Source organism: Acanthopagrus latus, chromosome 19, assembly GCF_904848185.1.
Source record: "Acanthopagrus latus isolate v.2019 chromosome 19, fAcaLat1.1, whole genome shotgun sequence".
NCBI lineage: Eukaryota > Metazoa > Chordata > Actinopteri > Spariformes > Sparidae > Acanthopagrus > Acanthopagrus latus.
The window spans coordinates 15,908,263-15,935,138 of NC_051057.1; the positions used below are offsets into that span (position 1 = coordinate 15,908,263).

The following is a 26,876-nucleotide window of genomic DNA, read 5'->3' on the forward strand; positions in this document are numbered from 1 at the left end:
AAATTTAAATGTCTTTTATGTGTATTTAAAGAAATCATACATTAATAAATATGGATACTAAAGTATCTTCTATCCCACTTCTGGAAAGGAGGCCCTAGGCATTATAGTACACAGACAGTAACATTACAGACACATTTTTTCATTGCTATTATCATCAAGTCGCAAAATGACATTCATCTAAAATGCTTTTTTGCTAATCCAGGATGAAACATCATGGTAATGGTATATTTATTGATTTTCTGACTCACAACCTCAGTATGTCGTATCAATGGGTGTGTAACTGTACTGGATACTTTTACTCTCCATTATAAAGACAGTTACTTTTGTGGTATTTTCTTGTTCTAAAAACCTACCTCGTACTTTTGTGTGGCATTGTTTTAGTTAATATTGGTTTAATAAAGCGTAGATGTATTACAAAATGTTCCTATAGAAAAAATGTATGGTAATACGTCATTACATACTTATGACAGTAAAAATGCAGCAAAAATAGGAAATCCATTTTTATTCTTAGATATTCTTCAACCATCTTGTACAAATTCTGAATGTAAAATATTCTATATTCTACAATATGTACATCAAAAGCTGCTGTGTGTAAGAAATTTACACTACAAAATGTTTTGTTTCATAGTTCAAGTGCTTATTCAAGTGTAGTCCAAATGTCCCTGATGTTCAGTCGCTACATGTTCCTCAGCTCCTCTATGTGACTGATGAGCTCCTGTGGCAGTCCGAGCTCCAACACCACATCCTTGCATCGCTGCAGGAGGTCATTCAGGCTTTCGCTTGTGCTGGAGGAGCAGTCAGTGGACCCTGGGCAGGGTTTCTGTTGCTGCTGAGGAGCATCGAGTTCCATTTTTTCTGCTCCCCTGCAGCAGTCTGTTTCTTTACATCCTCCTCCTCTGCAACCTGAATCTGCCGGCTTCACCTCCAGATCCTCCATACCATCAGAGACAGAGCTCACACTCGGAGGAGGATTCTCCAAAGCATCCTTGATGCTGTTCATAATTCTCTCTTCATGCTGTGAAATCCGCTGCAGGAGGTCAGTCACAGAGGCCGGGACGGGGCTTTCCGGATGTTCGATCTGGCACCAGCTCGATATAGCACTGTGACGCGACACACAAAGAGGCAACAGTGTGAGACACAATGGCACACAGGAGTGGCTGGGACAGAAAAGAGTCTTCAATAATGAGCCGGACAAAAGAGGCTCAGGATGTTTCTGAGCAAGAAAGAAACAGAAATATGACACACAGGAGGGCTTTTGAAAGAGAGGGTGAAAATTTAAAGGCAGGCCAAAAAAGAAGAGTCATGTAAACGGGCAAATACCTTCCAACATAAATGGTCAGGAGAAAAATGATCACACATAAACTGCCTGGTTGATGTTTACCAACTACTACAACATGATGCAGCTTGATTTTTAATATTTAGAAACTGACTCAAGGACAAAAAAATACAGTAAACAACATGATGAACTGCCCAACCCAACAGTCACACATTGCAGTGGAAAATAAAAACCACCTGCCACTTTTCTCCCTCTGGTGGTGAATGCAGAGCTCAACAGAGAGAAATGTTACCACATATCCACATTGTGAAATGAGAGACGGTTAGCTTTGACTCCTAATTTTGATCAACGTGTAATGTTTTTTGATTCAGGCAAAGTTCTCTTTACCGACATTTGACCTTTGTAGAAAAACACGTTCGTATTCCTCAGTGTAAGGTACCGACAAAACTGTAACTTTGGTGTCGACTTTAAGTTGCAGGTACAGTCGCAGCAATAGCGTAACAAACAAATAGTAATAACTGGACCTAATGCTCAGAGTGAAATGAACAGTTATGCTCAGCCAGCATGTTGAGAAAACACATTTACCTGAACAATTTAAAATAACAATCATGAATAAATTATAATTTCATGTTAACCAAGCTTTAGTTAATAGTTATTTTACTGTTAGCAAACAATTTCATTTATTAGGCAGTCATTTATTAATAACTTGTAAATTATTTTTACAGGACTGAATGGCTGATAAACAATGTGTTGTTCCTCCTTAAAAATTATTTCAATGGCCATTTTAAAGATGCCACTTTTGTTTATAACTTTTGCAAATAGCAAAAATAGCTCATGAGGCATTTATGTCTAACTACTTATAAAGTGTAGATAACTATAAATGAACCATTTTTTCAATAGTTACTATACCATGTGTTGCCAGATTTACTTTTCGGTGGCAAATATTTCGGGTGATACCTGACTTGGCACCAGAAACCAACATTTACAGTAAGTTATAAGCAGAGATTTCACCTTTTTAGAAGGTTTATATGAAGGGCTTGTTTAAGACATAGAGAGGTTAAACTATCCAGAAATTAAAAACCCCAAAAAAAGTTGAAAACATAACCATCATTTAATAGTTTCTCTACAGCTCTGTGTTTGGCCTTGAACCCTCTTGAGCTAGGATTTATATACCTGTGTATGATGACTTGTGTTTACCTGGCTATTCCTTTGAGTCGGCCCGCAGCTGCAGTCTGAGCTGCTCCTTCCCTGAAGCCCATGTTGAACCCGGCCTGAAGTGAGGCCTCCTCTCCGGCATCCACTCCGTCCACATACCCATCCTGTCCGTAACACCAGTCAGGGGGGAAACAGCTCGTATTAACACAGTAAACCTCTCTTACATACTACCAACACACACGCAACTAATATCTGTAAGGTTTCAGATTGATTATTCACGCCCAGACGAGTATTTTAAGTTAAATTAAGCAGCTGAAACACATTTTAAGCTGAACTAGCCCCTAGCCTGACGGAGCTAACGTTAGCTACATTAGCTTTACCCGGATTCTCTTCTTCATGTTGGACGCCCACTCTCTGCTCAACAAGTTAATGTCGTCCGCATTCTCGTCGAAAACATCTTCCCCGCTGAACGACGCAGCTTTGACCCAAGACATTACGAGTTTCTGTGTGAAAATCTCTGTTTTTAATAGACTGTTAATGTATCAGGAGCATCCTAACAGTCCCCCTGTTCGTAACCAACGTTGAGGTAACACAGCAACAACTTCCAGCCAATCGTGTACGTCATCATCCTGCGCCACACACAGAAAATCCACCTTAAAACGGATTTTGGGTTTTGCGCACAGGTATTAATTACAGTGCTGGCTGTATATGTTGCTCAAATATAGTACAAGTACTTTAATGAATGAATCTGAATTGATTAGTATTCCTCAGAAGTTAAATCATTAGATCTTTTTTCACACTGTGTAACCAAAATGTTTTGGTTGACTATCACATTGATTTAATCACATTAATTTGAATTATGTCCAACTCAGAAAGAGACAGCCATTTAAACTAATCAAAACTTTAATTGTGGATAAATAACTGGCATGTACCTCAGTCTCTCTTATCTTGAATCATTTTACACGTTCAAAATGTATTTACATCAATATATATCTATCGATCTTTATATATTTGTCAAGCTTAGAAAAAGACACAACATATTAATATTTTTAAGGTGCATTTAAACTTCTTCTGTGGTGGTGAAGGATAAACTGGTGCATCACTGCCATCTAGCGACACCACACGTGGGACAGTAATAGCTTAAATCCAGCAGGGGGCGCTGGTGGCTCACTGTGAAACTGAGGGAGCTCAAGAACATGAACCATCCTCCGACACCGGAACGATCTGTGTTTACAGAAGAGGGAGATCAATTAAACCTATTAACACATAGTTTGAGCTTCATCATCCTGTTCTTACAATTCTGTTTCTTCATAAAATTGATTCAATGAAACACACGTTTTGTTCCCTTCATATGTTTGGCCATGGATGTGTTTTTATTGAATACTTTCTATACGTAGTCATGAAGAAACTTTTTCAACAAGGTTTATCAGAAAGTATCGTTGCTGCACAATGTAAAACCACATGTCTCCATATTTGCTGTTTTTTCTTAAATAAAAGAAACATTTGTGGGTTTAGATGACTCTCCAATGTATCAAAAAACATTAAACTCATTAAAAAACTTACTATATTAAAGACAAAAGCAGGGCTGTTATTAAAAGTTCTCATAGCATCTTAAAAAAGTGTCACACACCTATTTGATCAGTGTGACATGGGAATAATTGGTGATTTATTTGCATTTAGTCAGATTAAATCAATCCTCAATGTTAGGTCTATGTCTTCATAGATTCAGATAAGTGCTATTCAGTTTATTGTGTCAATGTATATATAATTAAACACAACAGCAAATATAATTAAAAACATAAAATAGTCACAATTTTACACATTATAAGTCATATCCATGTTTTAACAGAGAACTCTAAATGCCTTCACACATGAAATGTTCCAGGGGGGCTGATGAGGAACAAACATGGAAGAAGAATCGATTAATTTAACGTCACGTAAATGAATCTAACATATGTCCTGGTCAGAAACACGTTGTCGTGAGTGTCAGAAATCTTGTCTGCTGTTGTTGCGTTTTGTGTTTTGTTTTTTTTTTTTTGTTTTTTTTTTGTTTTTTTTCAGCATCTGTGCAGCTTCAAATCAGCGTCCGGTGCGTCTTCATAGCTTCCTGTTAAAGATATCAAAAAGGAAAAAAAAAAAAAAATGTCACCCGTCACGACAAACGCATTATTCACCCATCAATAATACATCTCGGCTCCCTCCTTTTCCCCTCAGTGTTGAGTACAAAAAGATGACTTCCTGTTGTTTTATTTTCAGATTCTCCTCGTGCCTCATGCTTTATGTAGAAACACAGGAGAGAGCGGGGGGACAGACGCACGGACGGACTGACGACAGAATGCCTTTTTCACCTTGTTGGAAGGCATTTGCAGCTGCCGGACAACAAAGGCCTTGAGACCACTCCGAGGGGGCCACGGCGGAGTTGCCTCTGTTCTGGAAATGGAGGCCTCATTCGCGGGCAGCCACACCTTCGGTCCCCCCTCTCGCTCCGAGAGTCAAAACAAGCAGCCGGGGCAATCACCTGACACATTTCCATCCAATTTCCACTGCAGAATGTGTTCATTTTCAGGCTAATGGCATGTCATTTTGCTGGAGCCTTTGGTCAAGAATTAATCCTGGAATCAAAACAGATTTTCCGGGGAGCAATCTTCCATCAAGTATTGATTTTTTTACACTCACGGAGCCTGTACTCCCTAATTTAACCTGACAGCCAGCAGCACAATGGACTGGGAGCACCTTGGCTTCTCACAGAGGGAGCTCTCCTCCTCCTCCTCCTCCCTCCTCCTCCTCCTCCCTCCTTTCTCGTCTCCATGAGGCAAAAGAGAGATTTGGAAGGAAAGAGGAGGAAAGGAAAAAAAAGAAAGGGCTCCCAGATGTATAAAACAAAGAGTGTTGCTTACAGAAAACAGAGAGATAAAGCTTCCGTCTCTCTGTTTTACCTCTAATTATGTTTTCTACTGTAGTGCAACTTGGGCAGGTAAGGCTGAGAGGGAGAAGGGGAGAGTGTTCTGGGGCCATCAGCTATCATTATGTGCCTGTTGACATCTCCCTGTCTTTGAGTGATTCTCATCTGTGATTTCCCCTGGCCATTTTCCACGGATGCACCAAGAGGGGTTTCATCACAGGCCCAACGTTAAAAAAAGGACCAAAGTGTCCACACAGGCCCCTCGCTAATAAGAAAGCAAAGATGTGTCCGACCATGTCACTCCTCTGCCATCCACATCGGCTCTCATGATGCCTTCAGATATGCAATCATTCTCTCCCCCCTCCCCGTCTCTCTCTATCTCTCTCTCTGCATGTACTGTAAGTATACTATACCGTACGTAGAGGTCAGCGGGATGAGAGGATGATGGAGGGCAGGGCCGGTTATTTTCCCTCCAGCTCTTAAAGCCGCGATGACCCATGTGCAGGAGAGTTGCTCTTTGCCAGAGGGTTTTTTTTTTCCCCCCCGACACGCTGCTTACAAAACTACTTGACAGGAGAGGGGAAACTGGTTTCACGCCATCAGCTGCTGCTTTTAACTCATAATCACCCGTCTCAGGTGTAATGTGTGTGATTTCATTCACATTAAAGGACGAATTCACCTCGGAAAATACAAAAAAATTGTTATTATTGTTCAGCCCCTGTGTCGACGGAAAGTCAGGTGAGGCTTTGTAATCTGCAAAACATTTTTGGAACTTCATGGCGTTACAGCGATCTCTTAAACAACTGAGGTGGATGGGGACCTCATACAGCTCATCTGGTGTGATCCAAACCTGAAAACCACTGATCCCAAATTGATTTGACGATATTCACCCACTTCAGACGCTCTTATCTTAGTATCTACAGTGAAGATTGTGGCTCAGAGTGTAAATTATGCCTTTAAAATCATTTTTTGGGAGATCTGTATTATGCCATACAAGCTGCATGGAGCCGTTTTTTTTTTTCGCCATCTATTCCAGCTGTTGGAGAACGCTGCGACGCTGCGAAGATCCAGAAATGTTTTGCGGTCTACAAAACCTCACCTGGCTCTCCAACGACGGGGTGAGCAGGTAATGACTGAATTTGAATTGTTGGGCGAACTGTTCCTTTAAGCTGCACATTTTTGCACACATTACATTTTGTTGTACAATTACCCAGAAGTCATACTTGACTAAGACATTGTGTTGAATATTACTTTGGTCACGCTTTTGAATAGCCTTAAAGGATCTGGTACTACATTTATTCCAGCATCAAAAGTCAATTTCATATATCGGCAATTCATTGTGGAATTTAGTGGAATCAACGTTTTTCACGTCGCTCACCATCATAAAGGTGTGTCTGTTATTGAATTCACTCTCCACCTCCTCACTGTCATGTTTTATACATTTAAAGTTTAAGGGAAGACGCTGCTGTTTCTTTGAGTGTAAAGAAGAACTGACGCTTTAAACTGAGAAAATGCAAAAGGAAATTGAGCGTCTTTATAGTATTTCAACTTGTGACTCGACGGTTGTTGATTTAACATAATAAATTACATTTGTTTAACATGTTTTCTCAAGTTCACTTCATTTAAAAGTCTCTTTCCCAGAGAAAGAGAACTTAAAGGCAGACTAACAACAAATCATTCAAGTTGAGTGAACTAAAGATGTTTCAGGCAGCAGTCGAACTTTTAAAGTTGAAACAGCCCAAATCATTAATTATTTAGAGCGCTCAGAACTTTTTCTTATGATTTGGATCTTTTTTTAAATCCAATTCATGATAGAATACAGTGAAAAATTAATTAGTGACTAAAGTTATTAAATTAATGGAGTACAATGCAGAATATTTGCCCCCAAATTGTAAGAGAGTAGAAGTATAATGTAACAGAAAATGGTAATACTCAAGTAAAGTACATAACCTCAATATTGTACTTGTAGTAAATGTACTCACCACACTGAGACACATTACTTCCATGTATAAGTAACAAACACATTTTTGGATTTCATGTTAATATGTGTGTTTATGACCATTTATAGTGCAAATGTGAACAGACACAAAATATTCCATTAAAAAAGTGTTACATGTGAGCTGATGATCTTGTGAATACACGGAAAAAAGGCAAAATTAAAAAATTCCGGTTGCCAAAAGTTAAAAATAACTGCACTTAGTTAAACTCCATCACTGGCCTTAAAGTACAGACCCTTCAAACCTTCACCCAGAACCACTGTTGGTCATTTAGCATCTTTTTAAACTGCGTTTCGCAGGTTAACTGGAGCTCCGAAGTTCTTTTGTTGGTTGTATTCACGCTACAAATGAGAGACCAGGGAGGCTCTTTGAATCCCTTCCAAAGCTCGTTGCCGCAGCAGGTCCGCTGACACTTAGCTGTCATATTTAAAAACTGATTTATGACCTTTGCTGCTGACGACCTCTCGCAAACCGATGGCCACTTGTCTGCTCCGCAGCAGGAAAGCAACTACAGTCACAGATATGAAAATATAACAGACACAGAGGATAAAAAGTTCAGCACTGCAGGTAAAGTTACATCTTGTCTGGACGTGGTTCAATTCAGCGTCGACTTTAATTATTATATCAATGAGCTGCCTATTTTGGAATATTGGTCTTAAAATTGCTTCATGTATCTGAAGCATTTGCAACCACTTGTTAATGAAGATTTACATTTAGCAGACACTTTTGTCCAAAGCGACTGACACTGATTCATAGATTCATACACTGATGGTAGTAGCTGCCAGTGCATCAGGAGCAGTTAGTGGTTCAGTATCTTGCCCAAAGACACTTCGACATGCAGACCAGGGGAATTGAACCACCGACCTTCCGATAACAAGACGCTGGCTCTATCCCTGAACCACAGCCCTCCATGGTTGTGATGAAAGGTTTCTAGAATTATGCAATATTTTAAGTCCATTAAAGGAATTAACAAGATTTTTTTTTTTTTTCGTAGTTTTGGAAAAATTAAAACTCTGAATTTTAATATTTACAATATGAGTGAGGTAATTATATATTTTTTTGAGTGCGTAAGTGAGTAAACAAGCTGTTCTCAGAGGAAAATGAGATCCAGAACACTGTTTGAAGCTAGAAAGGTGGCAGGGTCCGCCACATATAAACAAAGTAGGACAGTTTAGACTTTGTTGTTCTTTTAAGGTCAGTTTGTTTATTCACACATGGAAACAACAAGAGTTTGTTTATACAAAACTCAGTCAATGATGATCTCTCTACTCCTATTAAAATGTCTTTCTAAAACTACATAGTGCACCTTTAATATTGGAATCAATAACAGATCAATCTACAATTTAACACATGTTGATATGTGATTTAGAAGCAGCTCAGCTCATCTACTAAGCTAATCATCTTTTACAGGAGTTAAGTATTTCTTTTTCTCATCGAAAGTCAAATTAAAAGTTAATTACAAAAACTAAAATCAATAATAAATCAGTCCACTAATCATTTTTCCACAAATTCTGAGTTATTAATCCTTTCTAACAAGTACAACCACTCGTTACATCTTTATCTATTCATTCTTATTCTGTTTGTTGAGGCAGAGCAATTGAAAATAAAATTTAAAAAAGAGAAATGGAAAAAAAAAGTGAAGTGAAAAAGACAGATTAAGCAGGATTGCTCATTTTCATCTGTCGTCCCGGAGCACAGAGTGATGTGGCGGTGCAGTGACGTCAGGATTTACCTCAAAAAGTTATTATGTTTATCTAAGCAGCTCTCTGAGGGCCGTCCTTGAAATACTGACAAACTCACTGAAGAAGAACTCAGACACATTTCAAGTCGTCCCTTTTGTTTCAGTCCGGGAGAATTCTTTGTCTTGTCTTTGTTGTTTGTGCGTGTATGTGTGTGTGTGTGTATGTGTGTGTGTGTGTGTGTGTGTATGTGTGTGTGTGTGTGTGTGTGTGTGTGTGTGTGTGAAACCAGTGAATACACGCTTATGAAAGAAGTTTTATTCATAAATCACAGTGTCTCTTAGAGGACCAAACTCATCGTGTTTTCCAATTCTGGACGCCGCGATAAATGTTTTGATGCTCAAGGTCTCGGCACGCCGTTATTGATCAGACCGTCTATTAAGCAAACTATCTAAACTATTCCCTGATGCGTCCTCTCTTGTTTCCACCGCGTCCTTGTGTTTCCTAATGTGTCGTGCATTTGCGAAATTCAAAAGGAGCTGGATGTGAACTTCTACATCAAGTCTTATTGATTACTCTCCTTCCTCTGCGACACTATAGAAATGTAGAGCAGAGACTGTATGTAAGCAGCTCGCACAGCTTCTCACCTGGGTAGTGTTCTGTGTGTGTGTGTGTGTGTGTGTGTGTGTGTGTGAGAGAGACTTTTTAGAAAAAAAAAAAGATTCCTGCACAGGAAAACAGAGACATCATGAAGAAGAGCGTTCAAAACCCAGAAAAGTTAAATGGACTATGTGTCGATGCGATCAGCCGCTCAAGTCGGACAGGTGTCTCTGTAAAGACCCGGGCTATTAACTCCTCTACCTGCAAATACCTTTGCCGTGTGTCATTGCTAATAATGCTGAGGGAAAAAAAAAAAAAACAAAAAAAAAAACAGAAACAACGGTGGAAAGCAAAGGGGATCATATGCATGGCCAACCTCGATTGCATGTGAGGATTAGTAATTGCACCCCCAGAGGCATCTGGGTGTGCAGAGCTGGCAAAGTGGGAGACGCCTGAGCAGCTCGGGCTCCACAGCCAGCGCACCAACATCTCAACCTTGAGGAGGAAGTGAAAACAAGAAGGCGGCGGTGCGGCGGCGGCGGGTGAGGGATGTACAGACAGTTCATTTACCCAGAACATCAGCCCCACCGCGCATTGTCTGAAAGATAAGGGAAGTGAATGCTTCATGCCTGATGGAAAACAAAGGCAGCAATTTAAAACCATCTGCATCCAACACATGCACTCTCTCCCCCCCACCTCCACCTCTCCGTTTCTGTGTCCTGACTGATATTGAAACATAATCCATCTGGAGCGCCGACATGTCATAATATTTCTATCCGGCCTCCCTCCTCCTCCTCCCCCTCCTCCTCATTCAGGACAATTTCAGGTGGTTGGAATGTTTTATTGCAACAAGTCTCTGAAAAACTCTCAGCTCGGATTCTGTTTATAAGAGAGGGAGAGAGATGGAGGGACGAGAGGAGGAGTCGACTTTAAATCCCCCTTAAGGAGACCTCAGCTGCTCCCGTTGCCCTCTTCAATAACTGAGAATAAGGCACAAGATCCGGAGATCAAAACGCTTCTTTACCGCGCAGAAAGCTCACGCACAACAAAGACTTTTGGCTGTGAATCCTCAGACTACACAGCTCTCAGTTCTCCGCCGAGCAAAGAGAAGGAGATTTAGCTCGTCCACTCCTCAGCCAGCAGAGGAAGTTTGATTCTGCGTTTGAACACAAACTGTTTTGCTTTCAGCTGAGTTGCTTTTTCAAGTGTTGCTGGTCCAACTTAAAGCACTTAGTTGGATCCACTTCCTGGACTGGTGTGAGTTGGATCAACTCTGTTAAATTGAGTTTGACCCCCAAACCCCTTTTAAATATGTCGAATCAACTCCAGTACATTAAGCTGACAGGACAGAAGTGCTTCATGCTGGGAGAAAATGTAAAAAGTTCATCAAAGAATTGCTTGAGAGAATTTTACATAATGAGCAAAACAAGCACATAAAACACTTCTACATTTATTTGTCACATCTGTTTAAAAGTTGCATAAACTCACTGTCCACTTTATAACATCTGTCTGGCTGAATGTAACGCGGTCCAGCCCAACAGTCCTGCAGTAAGAGATTAAAATAAAGTTTCTGATGTTAAGTTTTGTTTCAGCTGTTTTAGCCTCTTGAACTGCCTGAGAAGATTTAAAAACAATGTTAACCCTCACTGATGTCAGTCAGTTGGACAAAATATGGGAAACACTTCCATAAAAGTCACATTTTTGACAGGACTGTCACATTAGACTGCATTAGTTTTCCAGTATAAATGAATATTCTCTATTTGCTGAACACTGTTGTTGTGTTTTGTTATTACCAGTGTTGTGAAAAGTACAGAGTCACACTTGAGTAAAAAAGTGAAAGATGAGACACGTTAATTTAAAATAGTCTCTGATGCAGCAATCAGCAAAGTTTTATGTTTTTTTATGTAGTAAAGTAAAATGTACAATACTCAAATAAATGCACATAGTTATCAAGGATCTTAAGGTATAAACAGTGTTGTGTTGTTATTTATTTACAGCTGAATGTAGTTTGTCATATTTGTGTCCTGCAGATGGAATGCAACTTTAAAAGAAATCAAAAACAAACCAAAACAAACTTAAAATCTAGTTTTAATGTTTCTTATTTTAATTTGAATTGTGCTGATACAGCACAAAGTATTATAAAACTAAATTATATCTTTAAAATTTCCCACAGACGTCTTTCCACACAGTGAATCTGGAGCTTTTTCCATTTCATATTCCAGGTTTAGTTGTAGAAAGTAACATACATTTACAAATATTGTGCTTTTGAGTTGCTTTAACTGATCCATGTGATGCTGCATTACGTTTCCACTCTCTTACATTAACACGATAATTTAAGTCGCTTGTTACTTTGCAGATTGAGGTTAATAATACAAAATATAATCCACAAAGACATAATAATGTATCTATGGACCTTGCAGATAAAATCTGAAACACAACTCCAGCTTTAAGAGCTGTGACATCAATCATTTCAATCCATCAATGAGATTGTTGTGTAACTGAAACAGATGTAGCTGGAGTCACTGGAGTTATTGCTCCTTTATGTTTCTAAAAATGGCAAATTCAATTCAATTGTTGGTACATTTTATACATTGTAGTTCTCTTAAAACACGGCAGGGCTGGAATATTTCCTCATGCTGTAAACTGTTACTGACTTCTCTGTTGCAACAGTAACATACAGTAGAACACAATGCATTCTGGGCAATTTTGAACTGACAAAACTATAGCAAAAAGTAATACATGTAATAAAGAACTGTAAAATAAACTAAAATAATGGCTTTACAGTTAACTGACAGTGGGAATATTTCACAGACTTCACACCGCTTGTGCTGAACCAACAACCAACGTGTTTTTCTCTTTTGTCTTGTCATAGCATGAAAAGCACCGGCGTTACTAATAACATTCATTTCATTTACACTTCGTTTTCTTTTCCTTCTGTGAAATATCAAAAAGTCTCCCGTGAAAGATGTCTCATTGTACCATCGTTTCAGGTAATTGCGACGCCTCGACAGAGTTGTAAGCCCGCACACCTAAACACCATCACAGGAGTGTGACAGACATCGATCACGGCTGAAAATATACAATAAAAACTGAGGATCTGTCTAATAAAGTGGCCTCTCTGCTCCTTCTGCGACACATTGTTCCACGTGTGCGCAGGTCAAAGTGTGAAGAGGCTTCCAGGAACGGGAATCTCACGTTCTCGCATGTATTCCATTAAACCCCCTGGATACTATAAAACTTAAGAAACTGTGCACAAATAGGAACGAAACTTTCGCGCGTGACGCTTGTCCTCATCAGATTCACATGCAGGGGTGATTGATGAAAAAGCTCCTGACGTTTTACTCTATAATTCTGCGTCAGGATCCCTTTCAACTACGCTTCATTCGAAAGCCTTTCACCGCCGCGGAGAGAGAAAGAGAGAGAGAGAGACACACACACACACACACAATAGAAAGTAAACTTTTTTATCAGCGGTGGAATACAAACAGTTTGAGAAAACAGATATGGGTCAGGAGCTGCATCTGCACAATTACATTGTTAATGGGGAAGACAATGAAAATGGCGCGGGGAGACAACAAAAGAACATCAAATAAGTCAGTCGAGCCGTGTACACCTCAGCCATCACCACTCAAAAATACATCCAGTGTTTTGAAATGAAGGAGGGGGGTGAAGGGAGAGAGAGAGAGAGCTGAAAGGAAGACGAAAAAGCATCGCGGAACATCAGTTTTCAGTCTAATGTTAATAATTTATGTTGTCTGTGCTTTTTATTATTATTATTTATTTATTTACTGCTTTCTTTTTCAGCAGCCTGCCCGTTTTTCAAAGGCATCATGGACAGGGAAGCTGTATCAAACTTTTGAGTTTAGTTTCAAAAGGCTTTCTCCCCACTTTATTTATATATTTCTTCTTCTTTACACTTGTCTTGTTGTTATTTGGCGAGGCGAACACATGAAGCTTTGATGAGAAGCAAACCTGACATCTATTCTTCTCCACTGACCCCCCTAGGAAATCTAAATAAACTGCTAAATATTGTATGTAAGGCTCTTTTCGTAACCCTTTCTCTCATTAAACACATCAAATATTTAGCCTGCGTTCGTTCGACCTCCGCCGCAAGAACGGGTTAAATGTCAAACAACACTTTAAATACGAAAGGTGTGCACAGGTTCGCACGCTGCTCTTGACCATGACCTCGCCGCGAGAGAAAGTCAGAACAAGTCGGATTTTATTTGCCGTTTTCAATAACCGTGTTTATGTGCCGGGGTCGAAGAAGATGAAAAGAGGAGTTGGTGGTGTTTTTAGAAATATTTGTATGTTGCTGGAATCTTTTGAACTCTGCACAAACAGTCGCCTACCTTGTATGCTTATATCACGCTTTTTAAAAAAAAAAAAAGTGAAATACAGAATGGGCCGTGAACTCAAGTCTTCCTGATTATGGAGTGTGATCAATCAGGACACAGCACGTTTAAATATGGTATTTAAAGGTTAAACACACTAAACTGTAAGGAAATTCACTAAAGAGTCAAGAGCTAAGTTGGCTGCTAATTAGCTTGAGTTTATCCTTGCTGTATCTGTTTCCTGAATTTAGCTACCGAATCATTCAGCTGTGTAACAACAGACCGAGTTTCCAAGATTGTAATCAATGATAAATGAACCTGTAACTTAATTAAAATGTACGATTTTCACCCCAAATCACATGAAGTAGAGTCAATGACTAAGCTGGTTGTCAAACTGCTAGCTAGTCTAGTTACAGTTAGCAACAGTTTGACTGTTTAACTCATTTAAATGTGTGATTTAAAGTTTAACCAGACCAAATTACATGAATCTCACTATAAAGTTGAAAGCTGAGTTGGCCGTTAACTAGGTAGCTACAGTTAGCAGTTAGCAAATTCCTTGCATTTAGCTGTTGGTTCATTTATTCGGCTGATGTGTACACTGGATTTTAATAAATGGTATATCGACAACTCAATTTAAATGTGTATTTTAAGGTTAGCTGAACACCAACTTTGTGTTTTATCTAATTCAGGAATTAAACTACAGTCAGAAACTGAGATGTCAATTAGCCTACTGCTACTTGTCTGAGCTAGTTAGCTTCTGCAGCAGATTAGTGTTAGTCCATTATGTTGGAATTTAGTGTCTGACACATTTAGAGTGAAATATGTTAAGTAATTGGCAAGGATCACTATTTTGATCAGTCAATTAATCTGTTTACTAGTTTTATAACCTTTGAAATGGCTAGGCTACTCTGCTAGGATCGTTAACTTTAGCAGGAGTTTAGCTAGCTGTTTTTTCTATCATGATTAGATTCAGCTAATGCCTCAATTAGTTATGTGGATTAAAAAAAAGAAAAATCACCCAATTAATGATAAATTAATCTATAATAAATGTAAACAAGTGATTTAAAGGTAGCTCAATCATACCGAGTGACATTTGAGTCAAAAACTAGCTGCGGCTAATGTCACTGCCACTCTGCAGTTGCTAAGTTGCTAAGCTTTAGCTGGACCTTGATGTTTAGTTCATCAAGTCTTCCAATTACATATCAGGCCTACAACAATGCAGAAAGAAGTACATGTATTTATTTATAACTTCTGAAGCTATAAATAAATAATTCATTTATAGCTTCAGCAGTGGCTATATCTCTCAAGCTCTCCGTGACAGTTTAACATGTTGTAACATTGACATGATGTCCTACATATTGTAATATGTTTGGTAAAATACGCAGATACCTGTCTAAATCCAAATATGTATTCCCTGCATTTTTGGATTTGTAGGACAGATTATATTATATATAATATACGTAGACGTTTCTATCTTTAAAAAGGCATTGTACTGAAAACAGGACACACATTTCATGTCAAACAATTGTTTATTACTAATTATGGTACAAATCAATGTGACATACTTGAAGCTTTTTTTTTTTTTTTTTTGGAAATACACAAAGTGCTGCTTAACTGACCAAACAGATATTGCTCTATAGATTAAGTACAGTTTTCAGTCTATAAAAAAATGAAAACCAACCTCTGCAGGCTCTTCAGCTTTGGTTTCGAGTTCTTCGACTATTAACAAAAACGTCAAACCGGTTTTGTTTGTGTTAGTAAAATTCCACAAAAAAAAGCATTTAAAGGTGATTCACAAATCATCCTAATTGGGTTAAGAGCAACATCGCCGTAATCTCCTTTTTCTCCTCTACGCTGGGTCTACAGGTCTGTGGGGGGGAAAAAAAAACTAAGAGGTGAACGCCACAAACGAATGAGAAATAATGCAATCGTAATAAAAAACAGATGACCAGAGAGTCACATGTGGCTCGAGGAAACCACTTCACGAAAAATAAAACAATCATGTGTCACATAATAATAAATAAAACACAAGCCTCTCCCTCCACTTCGAAGGTGAACATCGACACACACGCACAGTGCAGAGTAATCATCTGTCTTTTTTTTTTTCTGCCGACCTGCTGCTGCTTGTATGGCATTTGTATGATTCTCACAAGAACAGTACTGAGGTAAACCTTGGATGAACTACTGTACATTTTCTACTCTTCAATTCTTTTATCTCGGATTTTTAAAAGATTGTCAACATCATGAATCTATTTCTCTGTACAATGTGCATAACTATAGAGCTTTGGTCCAGCATTGAAGAGTTGAGCGAAGGCCCTTTTCTGTGTCTTCTTTTTTTTTTTTTTTTGATTTTGGTTACAGCTTTTATTTCTTAAGCTTCAAAAAACAGATCCATATTCTACCTGCAGGAGCCTGCTGCTTTCTCTTTATATCTTTATCTGGCCGGTGGACACAGACATGTAGTCTCTCGGCCAATGATTTGCCTGAATGTAATATTGGAATTAACGTAAAAAGGTGCAAATACAGAAAAATAAGGTAATGAGTCTTTTTGCCGTGGAAATTAAATGAAAATGAAATTATATGAAAAGCCTCTGTGTGCCTCTCCTGCAAAACTCACTTTCTTCTATTAAAAAACAGACATGTGAAGCTTCTTTATGTGTTATTTAACATTTACCAAGTGTGTGTGTGCGTGTGTGTGTTTTACAGGCAGTGAAGAAGAACACAGCAGTGCACGGGGGACTGAGAGATAACCAATGTGACATGGAAGGACAGATATCGAGCAGACACATGATTCTGAATAAATTGCATCAAATTTCACCTCACTTCAAATTAAGTTCACTCGTTCTGACATGTGACACTTATTCTCAACATTCACCTCTTTCTTTTTTTTTTTTTCCCTGTGAGGTTTTTTTTTTGTGAGAGCCGAGTATTCGGAAATGACGGTCTGGGAGGTTCTCGTCTGACAGCGTCATGTGAAATGATGACTTCAGTAAACAGTGATGGAGAGTAAATGAATCTTAACATCAGTCGACTGAAATTAATTCAAAACATTAACAAGAATATACAAAATCTTTAAGAAAATCGGCTTGAAATGAACCTTTTTAAGCATTTTTTTCTGTGGCAGAAATCAATTCACGGTGAGGAAAAAACACATCCACTGATTGTAGCGTCTGTAAACCTTCACTTAGCTGCAGAATATGAAGACTTTCTTCATATTTGAGTTGAAATATTGAAATCATAAAAACAGCTGAACGGGGAAGAGTTTAGGAGTTTTGGTCAGTGGCAACAAAACAGGCTTCGACCACACACATTGGCTTAATTTCAGGGCTTGATTAGAGGGTTAATCATGGAAAATAATGTGTTAATTTTCTGTGAAACTTATCTTTTAATAATCTGTCTTCATGTGGTTTGAGTTGAAGCATGCAGAGGCAAATTTGCTCAAAAGTAAATTCATCCAACATCTATATTGCCGTGATTACAGCAGACACGGTCGCAGCTGTTTGACATGATAGTGTTCCTTTTTTTGTTTTTTTTTGATAGCTTGACCCACAGAGTGAAACACTTTAGAAAAAGGGGGGAGAAAGCCACAGGAACAAATAAATAAAAAGGTAAAATCATCACCAGTCCTTGAGCTGAAATTTATGTGTTCTTTGGCTATCAGGCTTTGGCAACAGAATGACACAGTAGCTCAAAACAAAGCTGCAGTAGACTTGACAGACACTGAAACCCCTCGTCATCATCACCCTCCTCCTCCTCCTCCTCCTCCTCATCATCATCATCATCATCATGTGAAAGTCCTTGTTTTGACCCTCCCTGCGTCCGTCCTCTGAAGCGATCTCATGAGATTCTTAATAAATACCTGTAAAAGTTGTACAAAGTTACACCGTGACTGAAAATATTTGCAGATGAAACACAAATCAGAGGCAAACAACATCATTATGCAATTGTTTAACAGCAAAAGGTAATTTTTTTTGTCCAAAAGAGAAACTTTATCGGCACGATTTCAATTCGAAGACGGCATTTTGTTTTTTTTTTCTGTTTTTTTTTTTCTCTTTAAAGATATTTACATACAAACAATGAAGAAAAAAGTAAGCGGGACAAAGATAAAATGTATACTCAACCTCACACATATAGCTTAGATTTGCCAGTACAAATGTAAAAATTTAGAGCACATTTACATTACAAAATTATTCTTAGTACTCAGATGCAACAGACTTTGGTAAATAGTGTTTTGATTTGGTATGATCTCTTTACTAAATCCCTCCACGTGGGAACCAAAATTTGGGCGATAGTCTGGTCTGTCAGGCCAGAATCTAAAACTCTTTGAAACAGCACACCGTATGTTTTTTTCTTTTTACATAATTCTCAGATATTAATCTCTTTTTTCATGTTTTTGGTTTCGCCAAGGTCATTTACATAGCTGTGGTAATCACACTGACAACACATAGTTTTTGTTTGCAAACTCATGACTGTCCGTCCAGGTGACTCGGGAACATTTCTCAGTTCTCATGTCAAGAAGAGTTCATCCACCTTTTGTTGTTTTTAATGGCTGCCACTTTTCCACTCCTCTCTTTTAGTCGGAGGGGGCTCGTTCATTTCGGGAGCTCCTCTAGAGAATCAGTGAGAGGGTCCATTGGTGCAGCCGGGCCGAGGTCGGGCTGTTTCAAACGCTTTATTGTGTTTTTCAAGGCTTGCCTCTTGTTGCAGAACCAGACACGCACCACCTCCCTGTCATAGTTCAGTTTCTCGGCTATTTCCGTCATTTCCTGTCCAGAGGGGTGCGTGTTCTTCTCAAAGTGGCTGTTGAGGATCTCGAGCGCCTGCGGGGTGAAAGAGGTCCTCCGCTTGCGTTTTTTGGAAGGCTCGCTGCCGATAAACTCAGTCAGGTTCTGCATGCCGGATCGGTGGCGGGCTTCAGCCTCGGCCATCCAGCGCTCCAGAACGGGCTTAATCTTCTGGGCGCTTTTAGGGGTGATGTCCAACTTCTCAAACCTGGCAGGATATAAAAGGCCAGGGTTCAGTTTGCCTGTCAGACTGTTACCTATAGTGTTCTCTTGGGCTTCCTGTGGTAGGAAAAAGTGGCTTCTCAGGATGGTGTGTCTGGGGAGAATTGAGAAAAAAGAATCTTACTTAGGTGCCCTGCCAGAACAAGGGATAAGCTGCCTGCGTTTTAGTCTCCTCAACCAGAATGCCACAGGGACTGAGACTAACATCCAGGTACACATCCGAGCCAAACTCCTCTGTATTCTGCACCTGGCAACACCTCAGCTGCAGCAGCTGGAGGTGACGGCCGCCAGTGGTGTGTTAATTTTCTGGACGACGCCGTGGTTCTCTGTCCCAGATTGGCAATAGTGGAGCAAGGAGATACTGCCAACAGCTAAAATCAGGTCCAGCTGAACCAAAAACAAACATCTACCTAAATGTTTTAAATACTGTTCTTCAAAAAAAAAAAAAAAAAAAAAAAAGAAATCTCACAAATCAACATAAAAACAAAAGCGGTAAAATATCCCACTTCTTACCCTTCAGGTGATAAAAACAAAAAAAAAATTTCACTAATGCATGCAGTTAAATATGGCACCATCATTTATTTACAAAAAGAGCTTGAATTATTAAGCAAAATGTACATTTAATACATTTTTCAAACTTTCTTTCACCCCCCCCCCCCCCCCCCCCCCCCCCACAACGTCTCATTTTATATTTAATAAGAATACATTTACACACTCTAATCCTGAAAGTTCCCGCAACTTGGCGGCAGCGTGACACATAATTCTGACTTCACATTTACTTTTAGCGGGTCACAGTCAGAAGCTTTTAATAAAAGCACTGGCAGCTCAATGACTCTGTCAGGCGCTTTAACTGTGAAAAGAACAGAAACTCTATCAAAATAAAATATGATGAAGATGATGGTATTATTTTTTTGTACGGAGAAAAGATTCCTCTCATGTCTGTAATGTTTCGTTTAATGTCGGTTCAAACTTTTACTACGAATACTTACTCATTTGTAGAGACTTTTGTTTGAAATTGGTTATTACTTTGTTTTAATGATGTGATGAAAAATATTAACTTCAGTTTTACATGAATTTTAACAATTTTATTAGCTGTCATTGACCTGAGCCTGACCAATATTCTGAGGTCAATACTGACATCAATATTTAAGAATTAAAAAAAATCTGAATGCAGTTTATCTGAAGACATTTTTTTTTAATGTGAAAAGAACAAAAGGGTTTAGTTATTAAAGACTATTTTGTATTTGTAGTAATTGATATGACACCACCCTGACAGTTAATGCTGGTCACGCTCTCTCACTGACAGAATGGGATCTGATTGGCCAACAGTGGTTTAAAGCGCTGCTTCAATGAGACAGACGGAAAAGTATTTACATGTCAACTTCCTTTAGTAATGTGCATTATAGCATGCGCCAGAAAAGGGGCAAAACTTTGTCTCCATCACAGCCATTTGTAGTTGAAACTGATAACTAGTCGAAACCACTGCAGAGTCATTTGACTGTGTCTGTGTTAGTGGTTGTATTTGTGGTTGTTTTAATTAGCTTGTCTGTGTTTTCTTTGGCAATCTGTTCACAGGTCTCTCTCTTTTTCCAGCATTTACTTTTGTCCTTATTTGACAGCTGACAGGGACGCTGAATTACACTGTCAGTGTCTCGTCCACCTGATGGACTCCCAGGTCTCTTTTGCTAAAATTTACTGAAATTTAAAAAATAAATAAACACGATAATGAAATCATCATTTTACTTCTCATGTCTGTCAATGGAGGGAACGTTCTGTGTTTCTGGGACAACACGAGCGTGACGAGTGTGTGCGAAATGCTTTTAGCTGACAGCCCTGATGGAAAGACAGCAGAGATCTACCAGGAGTCTTCGCTCTCTGTGGAACAAACAATGCACACAAGACATTTTTAATGGCGAGGTGAGCGGCTGCAGACAACAACAGTGAGGACCAAATGCCCATGCATGCATGAACTTCCTCCGTTTCTACACCTCGTTGGTGCTTTCCTCCTTGTCGACAGGCGGTATTATTTATAACCCTCCCTCTAAACAGTGGAAAGAGGAGGGCTCCATACTGCGGGGAATACATTAGTAAATATGAGGAGTCACCAGAGACAGGACATTTCATGGATCAACAGGAAGCGCAGATACTAAAATGAGTTGAGAGCTGCTCAGCTGGGGTATGCACTCCTTCCACTAGTGCATCAGCACGAGGGAGAAATGGCCCTGAATGCACCTCCAGCCTCTTTGGCTCTTCTTAAAAGTACTGTAGGAGGCTGCTTACACATGCTGTGAGTTTAGGCTTACAGTCTCCCTGAAGGTTTACAGTCATGAACCAGAGAGAGCTGCGTGAGAGGTATACGCTCAGAATCAGGGCGAGAGTGACCTAAAATCTACAGCGTACGGAGACAGATGATCAGATTTAACAAAAAACTATCAGCACAAGTCAACTCATTCTCATGCCGGTTCACTTCTTAAACTTTTGTACTGTGTAAGTACAGCTTGAACATTTAAATTAATTAAAAAAAAAAATCATATTGCAGTTATTTTGAATCTGATGTTATGATTGTGATATGATTGACAATTAATGGGAATCATAATTTTTGGATCACAGTTTTCATCTTTTACTGAAAAACGATTAAAATAATAAATATAACTATAAACGGGGGCTTTTATTGCACTCTTTACAAAACAGGACATCTCTGCTGCACTACAGTAGTTATAATGCTGTCACATTTGATCTTTTTCATAAAATGACAGCTTCAGGGATTTTTACTTGGCTGTATTGCGATTTCTATAATATTTCGATTAATGCGTAGGCCTAGAATAAAGATTCAGCTAAAGATTTATATATTATTGTCTGTTGTTGTCAGCAAGGATAGGGTGAGATTGTAACTGTCATGAACTGTTAAACTATGATGTGGATTGATCCTATTCTCTGGTTTTTGTAGAACTTTATGTTTATGTTGAACATTTTTGAAAAGACTGTCAATGAAATCAATGTGATACATGAAGTGCTTTAATTTGTTTAACTGAGTGAGTCAAAGAGACACCCGAGGCTTCTTTATTTCTCTTATCAACAATTCCTAAACTCATTTTCCAAACGTGTATGTTTATCTAGATAAATAAGCCAAAATTCAGACAGCGATATAGACATATTTTATTCATACCGCTCAACCATACTCTCAAGTACAAGGACTTTTATGTATTGTGCTGTTCTATATAATGTAACATCCAGATTAATGGACTTCTATGTATTGTGCTGCTTTAGGTAGTATACTTGCTGTTCTGTGTTTTTTTGTTTACCTGCCCCGGATGACAGATGCAAATTAGCAAATTAGTTTCTACCAAACTCTGAAACCTACTTTTAATTGTGTGCTCTCCCTGTAAAAATAAAAATAAATAAATAAATAAATATTGAAAAGTGGCATAAAATACTTAAAATTTTCCTCATTTCTACATAAATTTAGTTAATACGTAGTTAATTATTGTATCTTATAGTTAAAGTTCTTGTAAGGCCTTACCACTGATAAACAATGATCCATTTAAATTCATTCATATACCTGTTTTCAGGTATTTTATCAGCAATATTTAATAAATCTGGAACACTTACCTGCCTTTGTGATATAAGTGCATTTACCTCTGTTAAGTCTCATGACATCTTAGGGTTTGTTCTATGTAGAGCTACTGATAAAATAAGCCTCGGTCTATCTCTTTATTTTCACAGGCTGACTGTGTATTCCTGGTTGGTTATAAAGTTAAAATCCTGGTAAACAAGTTTGTACTGAATTCTCAGCAATGTAAAGAAAGAATTTAAGGTATGTTATAACATCTTAAATTATGTAATTAAAATGATAAATGTCTGACAATTTCAATTTTTTAATCAGTATCTTCCCTGTTTTGTTACATTCATATTATCTAAACTAACCATATTTGAGGCAGAGAGGACACACTGCTCCATCATTGGTTTGATGATGCCCTCTTGTAATGCCTGTGCCTGTTTAGATAAACTAATAAAGTCCCTGCAAACATACTGAGCAATGAAAGCAGACAAGATGGAAGCATCTGTCAGTGTCTGTTCACTGTCTGGGTTCAGAGTCGGAGCCCCAGAGCTACCGTGACGTCCCGCTGCTCCTCAAACTTCATGTCTATGTTGATGTTAACTAAACTAAAGCATGTGAAGTTTTTCGCCCCTCTACTTAAAACATCAGGATGTCATGTCCGATGTCATACAAACAAAAAAATTGTCTTAACGGCATTCATAACAGCCAACAGAGTGTTTATTTTTGAGGCTAATGGCTTTTAATGTATGTTATAAATATTTGAATTATTCCTGGCCGTGAATATTTCATGTGTGATTTTAAGACTTTAAACATTAGTCGGGCCTCATAAGAACCCCCGGCTTCTGTAGTGTTTCACATTTTATCGCCCGTTTGATGTTGATGTGATGAAATTTTTAAAAGAGTGTGGCAGCGCCTTGTCACATAAACAGCACAGGTCATCAGCAAAGCACATGCACTGCAGAGGGACATTAAAATTAATACAGGAAAAAGAACAGGCATTTTACTGAGAAACGGAGGAGAATATTTGTCAAGATCGGAGGCCAAAGACACTTTAATGGTGTTGAGTTTCTTTGACAAAAAAACCACAGAAAATTAACTATTTAATCAGACTTTAGAAAATACTTGAATAAATTACTTCTTCTTGTAAACGTTTTAATTAATTTAACACTAAGAATTAATACATTTGCTATTTGTTTCTCTTGAAAAAGTCATATTCTGGCACAATGTAGCCCAATTCTTCTGACTTGAAAGGGAAACACGGCTCATTTAGCATACTCAGGCAAAGTGTTAGTCAAGTGGAACAACGGGAGGGATGAAACACTGATTGTCTGATTGTCTCATGAATATATAATGCACCATTTATGACTAAACTGTCCTCGTAGCAGCAGTAAAACATGGCAATCTTATTAACAGATCATCGCCGTCAAGCTCTCTCATGTTCAGGCGGAGCGACCGGCATCGGGCCTTAGTAATTATTAAATGCTTTAAGTGCTTCGTGTAATACTTGTGTATGTATTTTGCATAAGTAACGCGCGGCTGTCATGTCAGCTGGTGAGAGGGAAGCGAGAGGAAGGAGGGTAAGTAGAGATGTGAGAGCTTCATTTGTCAGGGTGGTTATAGTCAATTATGTATTTTAATATCTTAATAATGTCTGTTAAAACATGGGATGAAAAATAGATGACAGTTATGAGCACCAGACAGCTCAGAGAGACTGCACGACTTTATTTGCTTTCATTTGACAGAACTGGGACATACTGATCAGAAATAATGAGCGTTTTATTGTCGGAGTTTTACCCTCTTTGTTTGTTCTTACCTGCAGATGGCAGACTGGCTGTACGCCGGCCCCTCGGCGGCGCTGAGCGCCTGGCCCACCTGAGTCTGTGTCAGGCCCAGGGACAGCCGGCGGATCTTGAATGCTTTGGCAAATTCACGAATCTCCTCCAAGTTGACCCCGTCCACCTCGCTGGGGGCGGTCTGAGGGTCTACAATACAACACACACATCTCATTTGATTAGCCCTCTGCTCCCCCGTCGCTTCCCTCATTTTTCAGAGTGAATGGAGCAAACATCCAGACATATGTGATCATGATCGTCTCCAACAACTTAAAAAAAAGAAGAAAAAAAAAAGATAAGTCCTGCTCTGGGTCAGTACTTATTATTTCTCTGTGTCCCTGTGCTGTAAACTGCTTGTATTTGAGAGATGTTTTGAAGAATAAATTCATCTCAGGTGTGAATGCAGGCGTGTCACGGCTCTGACTTGCAAGTGTAAATCTTTAATCTCTCATACAAAAGCAATATGGACAAAGCCATATGACACAGAGCCTGTCAATTCAATAGATGGATAGATTTTGAGGAGATAGATACTGTGGGTATTTTCTAATTTTCTGTATGAATACACATATTCTAAAGCAAGCACTCTCAAACAAACATGAAATATATATATAGACATTATTTCATCCATCTGACCCTCAGTGAAGACAGTTCAGGCCGTCAAACCACCAGCGAGCCTCATGCACAAAGAGAGAGAGACCGCTCTCTACACAAAGAAATGCTGTTTGTGAATCTCCGCATCTGAAAAACTTCACTGAAGCATTTTGAAGAATTTCTCTGCTAATAAAAAGTGATTTCACATTGTACATCAATGTCAGGTGCCCCGGCATCCTGCTTACTAAAGCAAAGTTTGTGCCTCTGAATTATTCATCTTGGTCATTATCAATGAATTATTAAAGGAATCCTCCAAGCGTATTTAAGCAAAAATCTATGGGGCTGCCATCTCGTTGTGCCTCATAAGTGACGTGTAGCGTATGCGGCGTGCTCCAGACGTGTGAACACTTGGAAGATGAGGAACTAGAGACTAAATGGGAGGGATGAGCACTCACAGCTTCGGGTCCCATCATCTCCACATTGATGAGCATCTCTTCATCATTCCCAACAGAGTCTATTTACTCAGTGGTTTGAAAGACTAATGGTACTCTAAAGCGGCGGTGCTCGACTGGCCTAAACTCTGGATCCATATTTGTCTTTAAACATCAAGTCACGACTCAATTCATTTTGCGATAATGAATGGTGGAATAACGCTTTCGCAAAACAAACAGAAAAGTGAATAAAACGTTTCAAAAGCCAATTAAAAAACACTGAAACAATGGAGACAATCAATTTCTGGACACTTAAAGCTTCTTTTCTTTACAGAAATAACAGACTAAAATGCTTAATAATCACAACAGGACAATGTCAAGTTAAACAGTCAATTTCTCTGCAGATAAAGACAATTAGAAAAACGTTTACAAACTAAAGACAAGACTTGTCCATTATGTGCCAGGACCGTCTGGCTTGTCGCCACTCATTTTAGTTAAAGAAGTTTGTGTTTTGGGAGCTGCCAGTTAGTCCGGCTCTCCTGTCCCTCAACTACTGCAGTTTTAGACGTTATTTACACCTCGTCTCAACATGTGATTTGTATCTGTATGTGGACATGAGGTCCATGAGCCACTGCATTTACATCTCGAATCAATAAAAATGTGTTTTCAATTTTGCCCCATCTGTGATCATACATCAATTATACTGTATAATTTCATTTTGAAATCGTGTTTTGCTAGACTTGGTGATCTTTCAATTTTTTTTTAAAGCAGCTGTAAGTCATATTTTAATAAAAAAGTATCAAATAATAATATGAAAAACACACCGACATCACTGGTTACTGGTAGTGAAAATTTAGAAACAGGAGTGATGAAATTACTTGATACTTTGCAGATTCAAATTCTACAGAGTTGCTGGGCCATTATTAAATGTGGTGTGTAACCAATCAGGTATTGTGGACTCACAGGGGATTCAGACAAAGGTCAAATTCAGAGCCAAAGTAGCATGTTGTGCGATTAATTTAATCAAGATCCATGCACACTTGCAAAAAGAACTTGCTATGTTAGAGAAAGTGAGAACATTCTGTGGCACAAGTTAATTGGGTCTGTTCTGGGTCCAAGTTTTGTGGAATTCTGTTCAGTAGTAAACAAGTAGTTGGTGTAATCCTGCTGACAAACCAACAAATCAACAAATGAAAACATCAATCTGTAAATCCACACTTAATAGTATATATCTAAGCTTATTGTTTAGCAGTCTGGCCAATATCAGCCACTATTCTGGGTCTCTCATTGCAGCGTCATCGACTAGCGGGTGGAACAGAATGGAGAAATTCACAGCTGAAGAGCCAGATAATTTTTTCAATAGTTAGATTTCACAATAGTTTTTATCACAGGATGTTCTGAACGAATTCAAATCTGTATTAACATGCATATCCAGCTATGACATGTTATTGCTGGGCATAAATAAAAAGGTAGTTTCACCTCTATTTTAAAGACTATAGGTTTCGTGGTGAAAG

General features: G+C 38.7%; 2 protein-coding genes across 6 annotated transcripts in view; both read right to left on the reverse strand.

Moving 5' to 3' along the window:
• Positions 1 to 476: 476 nt before the first annotated feature.
• On the reverse strand, positions 477 to 3,056 carry otulina (OTU deubiquitinase with linear linkage specificity a). The gene is made up of 3 exons (XM_037078308.1): positions 2,812 to 3,056; positions 2,474 to 2,595; positions 477 to 1,100 (listed from the first exon to the last, which is right to left on the reverse strand). The coding sequence occupies exons 1-3, from the start codon at positions 2,923 to 2,925 to the stop codon at positions 677 to 679; spliced, it is 660 nt and encodes a 219-aa protein (XP_036934203.1). The 5' UTR covers positions 2,926 to 3,056; the 3' UTR covers positions 477 to 676.
• A 12,458-nt stretch (positions 3,057 to 15,514) lies between these two features.
• The window catches only part of pou6f2 (POU class 6 homeobox 2), an 82,124-nt gene continuing 70,762 nt past the window's right edge, over positions 15,515 to 26,876 (reverse strand). For 3 of the 5 annotated variants that reach the window (XM_037079377.1, XM_037079376.1, XM_037079378.1), the window contains 2 exons: positions 24,322 to 24,490; positions 17,970 to 19,043 (listed from right to left, as the gene is read on the reverse strand). In XM_037079377.1, coding sequence (XP_036935272.1) covers positions 18,536 to 19,043; positions 24,322 to 24,490 — 677 coding nt within the window. In that variant the 3' untranslated portion in view covers positions 17,970 to 18,535. Of the gene's footprint in view, positions 17,803 to 17,969; positions 19,044 to 24,321; positions 24,491 to 26,876 lie in introns of those variants that run through there. The other 2 variants (XR_005071517.1, XM_037079379.1) reach the window with 2 other exon arrangements.